Source organism: Diorhabda carinulata, chromosome 9, assembly GCF_026250575.1.
Source record: "Diorhabda carinulata isolate Delta chromosome 9, icDioCari1.1, whole genome shotgun sequence".
Lineage (NCBI taxonomy): Eukaryota > Metazoa > Arthropoda > Insecta > Coleoptera > Chrysomelidae > Diorhabda > Diorhabda carinulata.
The window spans coordinates 20,881,217-20,895,352 of NC_079468.1; the positions used below are offsets into that span (position 1 = coordinate 20,881,217).

At 32.8% G+C, this 14,136-nt stretch overlaps 1 protein-coding gene across 2 annotated transcripts in view; it reads right to left on the reverse strand.

The window, feature by feature from the left end:
* LOC130898004 (protein O-mannosyl-transferase TMTC2-like) overlaps window positions 1–10,052 on the reverse strand; it is a 276,788-nt gene extending 266,736 nt beyond the window's left edge. Inside the window, exon 1 of one of the 2 annotated variants that reach the window (XM_057807023.1) lies at window positions 9,518–10,052. In XM_057807023.1, coding sequence (XP_057663006.1) covers window positions 9,518–9,603 — 86 coding nt within the window. In that variant the 5' untranslated portion in view covers window positions 9,604–10,052. The remainder of the gene's footprint in view (window positions 1–9,517) is intronic. The other variant, XM_057807024.1, reaches the window with a different exon arrangement.
* Window positions 10,053–14,136: the final 4,084 nt, after the last annotated feature.

A 14,136-nucleotide genomic window follows, 5' to 3' on the forward strand; every position in this document is an offset into this window, starting at 1 on the left:
TGCCAAGATTTGTGAATAGCTATATTCAAACATTGGAAAATTAGAGAAAAATACCATTTTTTGCCCCTCACGAGAATGGTCCCGGAAGTTCTTGGCCCAATAAAGAAATGAAAAAAAAATTGAAGAAAAAATATATATTTCTTTTTCAACGTCATCTCCATAAACTTCTCTCAGAGATGTGCAATAAATTCTATACCCTTTTTATAATAAGAATCGTCAAACTCCTCAAAATAACCATTAACTGCCGACATCACATCTTCATTGTTGGAAAATCTTTGACCACCGAGACATTTTTCAAGTTTGGGAACAAAAAATAATCCGTCATTTTAAACGTTATCAATATTAGATCCATTGCTTGTACTTCGGCTCCTACTTGCTTCTGGTAGAATATCACTTTACATTCCCTCTTCCATCAGACTAAATAAATTCTTTTGAGACAGTTCATATATGTCCACACTCTCCAGATCCTCAACTTTCGCACGCAGGTGGCTTTAAAGTAAAATATTCACTAAAATTTCATTCTCGACCCCAGAGTCTTCATCGGTAATGTAGTCAGTAGCATTTTCTGGTGAAAATTCTTTAAAAAAACTCATTGTTTAGTCACAATTTGTTTGTGGTATTCATCGATTTGTTACCTGGTGACATCTTCAACTTATACAGTAAACTTAACAAAACATAAAATAGAAATCCACCCACTAATCGTTTTGTAAATGGACGGCGGCAATATTTGGGTTCAAGTCGAATCATTGATTTGAAAACTTGAAAAAAAAGCTCAATAATATAAAACAATATCATATAAAATACAAAGAGAAGCCTTATAAAATAGAAATGAATAATGACGAGCTGGAATAAGCTGTCAGTACCGAACTGCAACCATAGATAATTGAAATAGAAATTAAAAAGCTCAACTGGGAATGATAAAAAATAAGTCTTCGGAAAAAGAGTTAATAATGGTATAAATATGTAATGAGGTATTTATTAATGCCTTTTATGTCCTGTTGAATCGAATATTAAAAGCCTAAACTCAATAAATGGAACTAATTCATCCCACTATGAGAGTTGTCTGAAAAGTTTCGGAACTCAATCTGTAGATGTCAGTACTTATCAATATAATTTGGGAAATATATTTTCGCATACAATGAGGGATTCCTATAATTGATAATTCTTCAAATGAAGAATTACGACTCATACTCTGTTTATAAAGACAACAATATGTTTCGTACCTTGCCACGACTTAAACATATTTATGTTGATCAGTAGACTAAAATTTTGATACCCCAATGACTAAATTTTTCACCATGAGTTTAAATAAACGACTGGTGTGAATTTTTGAAATATATAAATTTGAAAATCAGAAGGCATAATTTAAAAAATGTGCCTATCACAATCAAATACCACTGATATTTTCTTATTAAAGATCTTGTTCTGGAATCCCCACTTATGATTTGAATATTGAAGTAGTACGTTATGTTCCAGCTTTTTGACACAAATTTCGTTGTTAATGCCCTTTGAGCATTTTATTCAAAACATTTTATGAGATATGCACGTTTTTTATCATCTAACCTAACCAAAATTATTAATTCGTTATGAATCAGTTAAAACCGATTAGATTTATCCACCTCTAGAGATTTGTAGCGATATCCCTGAAGAACCCTCGAAAAAAGGATCATATTTCATAATTCTACAAATTTATATCATTTCATTAAGGTTCGTATTAATACAGAAATTTGATTTATTCATGTAGATTTTCAAATTTAGAATACTAGATATTAAATTACTGTAATAATTCTCATTTGTACCAATACAGTATGGCTCTCTAAATTAATTTTGTTGGACTTAAAAATTACAAAAATTGATCATATTATAAAAAATAGCCTAAAACATACAGTGATATAATCTCCAACATATTATTGATTGTAATATGACGATGGTGAAGCGATTACGGTTAAATTGAGACAAATTGGTTTGATTTGAATAACTTCCGGTCTCTGGTTGAGATCAAATGTGATATATATCCCTTCGCATTGTATACCGGGAGTATAATATCTAGTGGTTGAGTTTCACGACGACACTAATATAAACGGAAGTATTCTTATTATGATGCGAATAGAAAAGAAACGCTTCGATTTTATATAGGTAAGGTCGATGAACTAGTGACCTCAAATGAGTCCTGAATACAGAGTGAGTTTCATGTATGGAACTTCTCAATTTTCTCAGGAACGGCTTGTACGATATTTGTGCGCAAGGGTGATACGGCCGATATTATGGTGGTATTTATATTGTTGTCAGATCTTTCCGTTTTCAGTATATTTTTCGCTGTTGGAAAACCTTAAGAAATACTTTCAATAAATGATTGTAGTTGAATTTGAAGAACGAATTGATATTTAAATTCTATTAGGATAGGCACAGAAGCCAACAAGAAACGTGTAATATCTTTAATAATTTATATCCTAACCGAAATACCATAACAAGATCTAAATATATACATAATTAGTAAAAAAAATTGACGAAATGTTCAGTGGAAGATTTATTCAAATCAGGACGCAGGAAAACTGCTTCAACTGCAAACAGATCTTTAAATATTTGTACCCTGTTAGAAGACGATTTACATTTGAGTACTGTACAAATATCTAGGGAACTTGTTATGTAAGTAGAGTTATGTATTGCGATGCGGCCAGTGGTAGTTTCAGTGATGGAAACATAAATCGCTATTATTGTAGATACTGATCACGTAACAATCCTCGTTAAAAGCGTGAATCCCACACCCAACATCACGAAAAACTCAATGTATGAGCTGGAATAATAGGCGACAAAATACAAAATAATTGGTCCCTATTTCATTGAGGGTAATTTGAATGGTCCAGCGTATAATAAAACTTCTCCCACGAAAATTACTACCAGCGCAAAAAACTACTTAGCGGGAATCCTCACATTTTTTCCTTAACTATGAAACTACAGAGTGGACTGTAGGACATTGGCACTTTATCTCTATTTAAGCTGTTCTTACATTTAGCTATTTCAATACTTTCAAATGCATCTAACAATTTATTATTCCTTAAATTTTTTTATCAATTTTGACTACAACAATGAGGGTTTAATGGGAAAGTTAACAGATTTTAGTTTACTTTCAATTTCTGAAGACGATAACTTGTTTATCGAAACGCGCGTCAGATAGTGTAATTATAAACGAAGTGGTAGTGTTAATACTGTGATATACAGTATAAATAAATTGAATAAATTATATTTAATTTCATAGGAAACCGCTTTTTAGATTTTTTTATAATATTCCTAATCAAAAATTTTCTGAATCAGAAACGAATTGTTTGAAAAATATCTATGATATTTTCATAACTTCTTTTACCAAAAATTCCAAGCTTCTTCGTAACACTTTATCTACATTATATATTACAAATCGATACCACAAAAGGCGGCATAGACTATTCGTTTGAAAATTTTTAATATTTGTTTAGGATATAGTAAAATAAATTGTTTGATAAAATGTTTTTTTGTGAAAAACCGACAGAAAACAAAGTTTATTTAACATTGAATATTGGAAAATATAGTCCATATATCCACGCATTCATCGGATGTAATGGAGCATCCATTTTCATCAGCACATAGTTTTAGTAGAATTATTTAATGAGCATTAGAAGCTCTACATGCCGCAGCTGAATATTTTATAGTTCAAGAGCAAATTTGAAGAATTATGTATGAGATATTTTTTTATTTCCTTTATCTTTAAGGTGCTCGGCTTCTATGTCCACTTACACAGCGCTACTTGTAGAACGACATCTTTCGCTATCAAAAATTTTCATTGCGATCGTTTGGCGAACCCGACCGTTTGCAGGGTTGCTCGAGGTAACTCCAAGGTCACGCTGGAGCAAACACTTTTCGCAATCGGATTCAAAGGTAAAAGGAAAAACATTTCACTATAGAATGCTACTAGATCAAAAGAGTTAGTACCACTCGGTAAACCTAAACTAACATAACCAACTTGTATAAAGATGAAAAATATCAAGTCATTTAACTTTTGCTTTAACCCGATCGCAAAAAGTATCTACTCCAGTGTTAACTTAGAGCACACTTTGACTATTAATTTAACATATTTTCTGTGCATCGTACACTGTTTTTATCTTATCGCAAAATGTCTCCTTAGATATAACCTTTGTTTGAACCCGATCACTAAAAGTGTGTGTTCCAGCGTTACCTTAGGGCACACCATCATTATCTTAAATAACGATGCAACGGCGGCGTCGCAAAATGATCTGATGACGACGCAATTGAAATTTTTCAAATCGGAAGATGTCGTATTCCAAGGTAACGGATTATATATAATTATATTATATATAACATATACAAATCAGGAACATATCCTGGTCGAAAGCTGCATGCGATTCTCTAAGTCATCCGATGCGATTTTAGACTTTTAGGCAGAGGAAACTTTGTATTTGATTTTGCAGCTGCGCACTAGACTTGCCAACATTACAATACAAGACCAGCAATATAGAACGCTAGTATGGAAGTGATCATAAAGGTTTTATTGAAGAACTTTCTATCAGTATTCAATTGCCGTCAGTCAAATTGAGATCTAAGAGATGTCCAAAAAAACGGAACAATCCTCAAGTTGATTTTCCAGTTTTACTAAAGGAATTAATAACACATTTAGTAATTTGATTCTCCTTACACCTTAATTTTCTAATGGCTCAAGCTAAATTAGGTGGTATGAAAACGTAAGAAAAGTTAAAAGTAATGAGTGTTTATTAATTGAGTATTGGGAAAAAGTTTCGGAAAAAAAACTATTAAAAACCAAAGAAGTGTACCATTTCAATTGTTGGGTCCACTTTTATATGTCAATCAATGTACTCAACTCGCAAATTTGTTCAAGTCGATACAAAATTTAGCTAACGAAATGTTAATTCCTTCGTTTTTATTAGAGGGAGTAGTTTTTAGCCCTAAAGAACAGGAAGCACATCGTACATCAATAAGATGAAGAGGGTGAGACAAATTTAATTCCAAATCTTCATACAAATCGATGTTGTCCGAAAAACTGCGAGTTAATATCATATTTTCATTGTTGACTGGACTATTTGTTCAATTTACAGCGCAGAAATTGTAATTTTACTCCATAATTTTTATAAAAGATATTTTTGTATTCATATGTTACAGTTTATAAGTCGGAAAATGGTGGATGATAAATGATTGTGTTTGATAACTAATTTATCACGTAAAGCAGAAACGAATAAATAGATGCGACGAGACTAACATCAATCGTGGGACGATTGCGCGTAGCAAGTGTATCATCGAAAACGGGTCCAAAGTTGTGGCAATTAATAAAGAGGCATTAATGAAATGACCCCTTCGACCTCAGGGGTACGTATAAATTGATAAACTTTGGAATCAGCTCTGCAAGTGGGCTTGAAATTTATTCTTTCAGCGAAAAATTTCATTCGTGAATTAGAGATATTATTACACTCATTCAAATTGAGATAGAACATTTATTTGATTTGAAAATTTTGGAAGAGAATCAATATATTCCCAAAAATTTGACAGTATAGTATTTTGATATTGGAATCTATTGATCGCACGTTCAGAAGAGATGTAATCAATGAAAAAGGGTTATAAAAGACAATACAAAAAAATATAAACATGAATTCGTCAAAATAATAAGTTATTTGAGATTAACCAATCATATATTGTTCTTTGGCCCCAATAACAAATTCCAAATTTTTTTTTACTCGATTTTGTTCAATGCTGCCCCATTCTTTAGTGAGCGTCGTTTTGAGGAAATTTTTTGCTTGGCTGGTGCAGAATTTGTAGCCCGAACTTTTCTCTTATGTTAATTTTTAAATTCTCGATACGATTTAAGTTTGGGCTATGTGCTGGCCAATTCATTGCGGCAATACTGACATCCTGTAAATACTACAGTATGGAACCTACAGTATGTGGGCATTGTCTTCAATTAGGATGAAATTGCCGGAGGGAATGACTTAAAATGTTTTCTATGTATCGGTTAGTTTAGGTTAAGTTAGTTTCAATAAAAACCAACTCGGTTTCTGCTTCTAATGAAATTCTCGTTCAAAACATTCAAGAACCTTTTTCAAAAGCCACGTTTTCTTTTTTGCAACACCGCTCGAATCTTTTTCCAGGTTTCCTGTAGACTCGTCATTTTCTAAAGCTACCATGCAGGTACACAAAGGCAAAAACGTGTTCTCTGGCAAATCTTTGAGGTCTTCTCGGTGGACTAGGGTTAATTTGGGGCCAGTAGCTGGCCTGTTTGGCTCTAGGTGAGGTTAGCTGCCTAATATCTTTTTCTGGCTGCCTAACAACTACTCGCTTAGCTTGCTTAGCGGGTGTTTAACTTGAACACCAGGAGGGCCCGATTTCTCAGCAACATCAACAGTGCAAAAAAAGACACTCAAGGCATATGTTGCATACATTATTTTTTTCACAGACGTATAAAAAAAATAAAATTTTTTGTTTCAGTTCGTAATATGAATATTGAAAATATGTACAATTTTTGGTTTTACTTATGTGAATTTTCGATCCAGTCACGCTTGTGTCTGTTTTATCACCCGATGAAGTTTCATTAAGTGGTGAATATTTGGAACAGTCAAATTGGTCGCTCGATTCTCATATGATATGGAAGGTTGGTTTAAAAAATTGCTGTTATTACTTCTCAATAGAATTCGTGAAGCAAAATATCAGTGGATCTTCATCCTTCATGTTGTTTTAACTGAAGAATATCTCCACCCGAATAAACTCGAAACGATGCAGAAGTACGTCGAATCGTTTGACCTGTATATTCTTCTGGATGCAGTAAACATAAATATTGCGCAATGAATGATGGAATTTTCGAAAAACTGTTTATACCAACAACTTGTTCTGTACATTCTGAATTCCTATATGATAAGAAGAAGTGGTTGCGTTTTTTGATCTCAGATTAACATATTTTCTACATATATGTGTTAAATTCATGTTTGAACTAGTTTCTTCAATATCTGTAAGACGCCGACTTGTTGGTTTTTTGAATTTGGACTCGTGATGAATAGAAATTTTCATATTATACAACTCTTCTCTTCAACAACCTCCAGCTGTTCCCAGTATTAATGTTCCCTACGAACTAATAAATAAACTAACAAAAAACTAATTGAATATTCAAACCTTTTACCTTAAATATTAAATATCAGTCGTCTTGTTTATTGGAGGACGAAACTTAGCCTGCACCAAAGCTGGGAAACCCGGCCTTGACAAACCAATAATGGCCCAAACCTGGTTGAAGTCTGGGTAACTTAGCCCCGACCATTCTATAGTCATCCAAGCCTGGCCGAGCTCTATATAACCTCACCTCGGCCATCCCATATTCACCCAAGCTTGTCTGAATCTGGGTAACCCGACCTCGGCCATCACATAGTCAGCCAGGCTTGGCAGAACTCTGAATAACTATATAAAGTTTTGTTCTAATATCTCATCTATAATAGATATCTTAACATAGTATTAATAGAAATTTGTCATAAAACTATAATTTTATTAACAATAGCAACCAGCATGACCTAGGGATGCAGTCTTGGCCAATATCGGCTTCCAAGCTAGGGCCAGAGTTGTACATACTTGGCCCAAGTCTGGGCCTATTCTGGACCCATCGTAAAATCCCATATGGGTTTACCTAAATCTCCATTATCATTTATAATTGAAGTTGCTTTTAATTCACAATAGCTAGATATAGTGTAGAGGCCTTGAATTGTTTAGAACTTTCTTAGAAATAAGCTAATAGCAAGTGCTTTCCGTAGTTCTGTCATAAAAGTGTTATATTCTTTTAAATAGTTTTCTTTGAATTATTCCGAGAAAAAATTTGATGTTGCCACATTTGCCTTTTCTATGATTTCTTCCGAAGTACAAATTTCAAACTCGAAATCCTCATTTTCCATCTTAATAATAATAATAATAGGAAGCCACTAATTAATTGAAAAAATCGAATTGCTGACTGAATTAAACGTGACTCGATTTTTTTTTTCAATAAAGCTGTACACTAATCAATTGTGGAAAGTGTGTAATAGAGTCAGTGGCGGTGCAAGACTTAAATTTAATGGGGAGAAGATACATTTCGCGAGGTCCTCAGATGGTGCAAGAAAGGGGGAATATAAAATAAAGAATCACTTGAAATTGAACAGTTTATTATTCATTAAAAACAAAACTTATACTTCTTTGGAACATTAAACAAAAATGAAAAAAAAAATAGTCAAAGAAACAAATTTTCCATTTTTGATTTTACTGAACTCCTTAAGATTGTAATTAGTATCTTTGCTAATAATGCATAGAAATTTTTTTACGATCAATCGAAATCTTATTTTCGATATTGATTACCTGTAAAATATGAACGCTTAATATACAGTAGTTATAGAGATAATGGAATCCAAAGATTTTCTAATGACGACACACAAGATACTCTAGAATAAGAAAAACCTTGTGACATGTACTTTTGTATTTTTCATACTTTTAAATTTATTTTCGGCTGTGAGGCCCTTAGTACTGCGAGGCCGTGTGCGGTGATCCACACCGCCCACGCCTTACGCCGCCTCTGAATAGAGTTATGGCGCTTTAAAAATCATAAACAACCGCTTTAAATGCTACAAACCTGTGAAATATAAGGTACTTTGACGATAGGGCATAGAAAATTTTCATTTTTATCTCTGAACATAACAAAAGCGATGTTATATAGATATATGGAATCGAATGATTATTTCTACTCCAAACTAAAAGATTTTTGATAAATATTTGAATCGACATTTCAAAATAATCTAGTCGTAAGTAACAATGAAACTTGTTGCATGAATATATGTATTCTTCCATTTCTTTAAGATAATACGATCCATATGGTCAATTCCCGAGCGAATTAATATTTATATTAAATAAAAATTTCGAAATTATCTCGTAGTAGGTAACAATGACTTTGTTGAATGAAAATTCATATTGTTATTACCCGAGCTATAAATTATTACATTTTTTCTTCATGTTAATATTTCAATCAAACATCCAGTTCTTTTTACAGTGTTTTTAAGAAATCGAAACAATTATATATACAAATTTTAGGTTAGGTTTTTCTTTGTGAAAAGATTATAATAAATTGAATTGAGGTTTTCAATAGAAATGGAATATTAGGAACCAAAACACATTTGTAAATGAATGTTTTGAGTTTGGAAAGGATTGAAATCAATCAAAATTATGTCGCGAGATTACGGATTCACTCACAAACAAACAAACAACGTAGGTGAGGTGTAGAAAATAATATAAAAATAGCAACAAATTCAATATTATGAAACGAACAATCCATTTAAAAAAAAATTTTCAATTCAATACGTGAGGGAGCTCATAATATCAGAAACGCAGTTGATGCATATGAAATTTGAATGTTTGTTCCCGGAAAGAATTATATCCGATGCATACTTCTCCATAAGTTTCACACAATTTCGCGATATGTCGATAGAGAAATTATAACGAGTTTCATAATTAAAAAACTCACCGGTCGTCGTAAACAAATCCAGCATCCAAAGTGTTGTAATAAAGCAGAAACGCCAAAATACAGCAGACGGTGCTAACATAATCCATGTCGAAAATTCAATTCAAAACATTTTCCTGCAGTTAACAGCAGTGCATTTATACAAAAAACAGTTACTTGTTGCGTTAAATAGAACCACACAGATAAGTTTCACACATAATGTTTTGAGTTGGAATGACGCGAACAAGGAAGAGATAAACTGGGAGAAATTCGTGCTGACAAAGGTTTTATCATTCGAAGCGAGATTAATTGAAACAGTTTTATTTCCTCTATTGTTTTGAACGCATTATCACGTTCTTGCATCGACTAATTATAACCTTATCAATTTTTTCAAACGAAGGATAAGTTTGATTGATGATTTCGAGTATCGGCGTCTTAACCTGTTGAACTTTTAGCACGATCTTTATCGTCTTTGAATGACGCGATGGGGGCGATACAATGCGATCGGCAACCGCAATCGTGCGGTTATATACGCGAGAGTAACATTGCGCTAAGACTGACTAGAATCTGTGATCGACCCTTTGGATTTTCCACACGCCCCGCATATGCGCGCGCAGTTCCGTCGTTTTCCGACCCTTACTACAGGTGGTACAAGTCACAATGCTAGCCAGCGACCATTCAAGAGAGCTTTTCTTACACCCCATTTAGTATTTTCTGGACACAACAAAGTCAAAAAGCAGCCCGTCCACTCGGAGAGTTTCTGACAATTTGGTTAACCCAAGAATATCAAAGGAATTTCTTTTCAATTCATACAGTATAATTAGAAATTTCATGACCCATTAAAGAATACATTTGAATTGAATATTTTGTATTAAATAATAGGTTTCTCGTTTTATTTTAATTCTCACAAGGCAACATACTTTATATACGAGGGCATATGAAGAAGTCTGTGGGCTCTTATATAAAACAAAAATTTTTGTATAACTCTAAAAGTACCACTCGTAATGTCAACAGTGATAAAAGTGTACATAAGTCTGTACACATGAAAAAATTAAAAAAAGTAAATTTTGCTAAACCAATTTCGAACCCGGGACATGCAGTTTTAATGCACGAAGCATTAACACTATCAGAGACATATAATGTGTTTGTCGTATGTGTATGAAACCATATAAATTTGACTCAAATCTGTCAACATTATAGTATGTTTAGATTTTTCAGTGCCTTAATATTTTATATCAAATCATGCTGAAAAGTCAAATAAAAATGGATATAAAAAATGAAAGTAACTTTTCTTTAACGGCACCAAAAATTAGACAAATGACAAATGAATTTTGAATTCGCAAAAGGGAATATTAAAAACTGTACGATAAATAACTACCATATTCAATAAACTGAAGTCTATTAATCAAAGGAAAATAGTGAACCAAAACAATGATCAGTGCATGATCATCACGTGAACATCCCGGGCAAAACTGGGCGCGTCTAACTAATACATTCATCAATGATGTTTTCTCTTCTTAATGAAATTTTCACAGACTCTAAAACTTAACAATGACTTAATAGATCCTCAAATTCGATCAACTTTCTTGGTCTACATATTGACCGTGACTTTCAAAATGGTCTATACATGTAGAGAACTTGTTTTGTCTAAGCATCTCTATTCTTTTACTTCTTTAACAACTTACTCGTTGTTCGAATCGCATCTTCGCTGTAGTTTATTTTTGGGGGCCTTCTAATCTATCTTCAAATTACAAAAAAATGCTATTCGTCACATTTTTGGCTTAAGTAGGTGAACGAATTGCGATTTCTATTTAAAAAATACAAAATTTTAACTTCTTCCGCTTTCATTTTGGAATCTATTGGTTCGCAAACACTTTCACAACTTAACTGAGAGACCTATTCGTAGTTACCCCACTAAAAGAAAAAATTTGGACATTCACTTAACAATCTCCACCAGCAAAAACTCTGAAAAAGTGTAAATGGTAATCAATATGGTTTGTTTGTAACTGTTACTGTTATCAATATCTGTATTCAACGAAAATTTCGTTTTTGAGTCAACAAGTTTTCGAAAAGAGTAAAGCTGGTTGAGCCATTCCATGAAAAAATGAAATACATACACTTGTATCATAAATTGTTATTAATCAATTTTTGATAGAAATCCAAATATTGTTGTATTTCGTAGTTTTATAAATACACTTGATAATAATTTACATCCTTCATAAAACTGGACTCAATTCCAGCTCTAGCTTCATTCAAATATTTGTTGTTCTATGATGTTTGTGCTGAAAATAATCAAAACGATTCGAGATGCAACTCCAAATCACAGTTTGGCTCTAAAATTCATGTTGTTTATTGGAAATTATAGCAATCAATATCCTATCAAAAATAATGTTACTGTACATTCCACTGGCTACGATAATGACGCCATTTTTGTTTGCCTACTACTTTACATATTAATAAAATGAGTCGAGTCCATACACGTGCATTCTACAACGTCCAGTTGTATTTCCATACTATAATGGAGAATGTTCCAAACACAAATTGTGAAAAACGTCATCCGAGCGAAAAAATACATTACGGTTTTGTCTCCCAACACCGTGCCGGTGAAACACATTCGGTTACGAAATTACATATTCCAATTTATTTTTGCAGGTTTTTTCGATATCAAGTCAATTATAACATATGAATGAGAGGTTGGACGTTGCTATAAAAAACATTTTTTTCATTAAATTATACCTGCAGAAACAATTATCAAGATGAAAAATTGGTTGTGTTCATTGAAATTTTTAAGTATATTTATGAAGGATATATCTATTTCGGTACTATTTCCAGAGACCTGTGGCGAGTTAAAATGTCTATATATTGGGAGAAGATAATACAAGTCTAGGTCCTTCCAAAAAATCAATCGAATGAAACATGGAAAAATTATGAAGTTATTTAGAAAGGAATTAAAAGTGAGGACCTGAGAATAGTTAGAAACCTCCACTGAAACTTTATAATCTAAGGAGAAAATATTCACAATTCTTCAAAGGTTGTTATCTCTTATTCGGTAAGTAATTTTTGAAACTTTTGTGAACTATTCTGTAGGACTTCTCACGATTTCGGTTATTTCTAGTGCTGATCTTTCATCAGGTTCTTTTTGTTTTGTTTTATTTTTCATCCTAAACCATTGATTATGGGAGACCTTGAAGTTTGGATGTTTTAAAAATAAATAACCACCTCTCTTATTTCATCAGAAACAACATCGAAAAGGTTTGGATTGGAATCGTTTTTTTTTTTGGCAATTCAAACATTATTCGTTTCACAAATCCTAAAGTTCAATAGAAGTTGTCTAGCTACTTAAGTTTTGAGATGTGGCAACACTGGTGTGAATATGTCAAATCTGACATATACTCAGAACGTGTTGTCAAACGAATGTTATTTGAGTGGTTTACAGATACTTAAATATTCATCTTGGTCAATATAGATCCATACTTGAGTATACGAGTATCTTTGCTACACTTTCAAATTAGTCTCGAGTAGATACTCTGGGTTCTATATAAAATATTACTCGACCCCAATTAACTTTCGTGTGATGCGTAAGATATATAACCATCTATTTTTTAGATGACGCCATCTAAAAGTTGTTTGTTCTGTATTCATTTACATACGAAAGTTGCGTTTTGAGTGTTCCATGTAGTGAAAGTGACAGTTCCGTACTGCAAAACACTTTAGGAACGCTCTGGAGTAGATAACTTTAACTTGTTCCATCCTTCCATCTTGTGTTAGTTTCGTGCAAAGGTATTTGAAGCTTTTGACCTACTTTTATACTTGATTCTTCTAATTCCATCTTATGTATCTTCTCCTTTCAGATAATTATCATTGACTTCTTGTTGTTAATAATAATAGGACTGCAGACATATGTTGAGTTCACCGTTTTTACCAAACACGTTCTAATTATCCCTTATATTTTAATTTAAATTTGGTCAGCTCGCACTTTCATAATTTTCCAAGTTAAAAGCAGTCCAGAACACAACATAAATTAATTTTAAAAATTTATTGATTACCCATTTATCAACATTATTCAAGTACTAGGAGAAAATCGAGAAAACTTTTAATTTGTAAACTTAAAACAATCCAATACTCTTTAGTTCCGTAAAAGACACATGCCCTAGCTGAGTAATAAATTTCCCTACCACGCCGATACATCAACATGTCTACATGTCTGTGTCTGTTTCGCTACATTTTTCAGATAGAAACATCTGCTACCTCCTGGAAATTGGTGACTTCAGACCTTTATAAAAACGTCCACAACTTAACTTTATGTTGAATGAAGAAATAATATTTCCATTTATTTAGTTTTAAATAGATCGAAGGATAGTGAGGGAATTGATTCAACCATATTTTGTGTACGTGTTCTTGACTTCAAGCTCAACGCAATCCCATGATTCCAATCAAACTAGTTTTCCGACAGTGGTGCCTAATTAGGGTATTGTGTTTGACGTTATCCTTGACACGAATTGTCCACGTGCCACTACCAGCTGCCTGTTCAACTGTTTAATTGGTGATGACGCTGTCAGAATATATCAATCGATCTAACTGTACAGCATATATTGACACGTCAATCAATACTTAAGTTTACGATCTAACAAATGAAAAGTTTT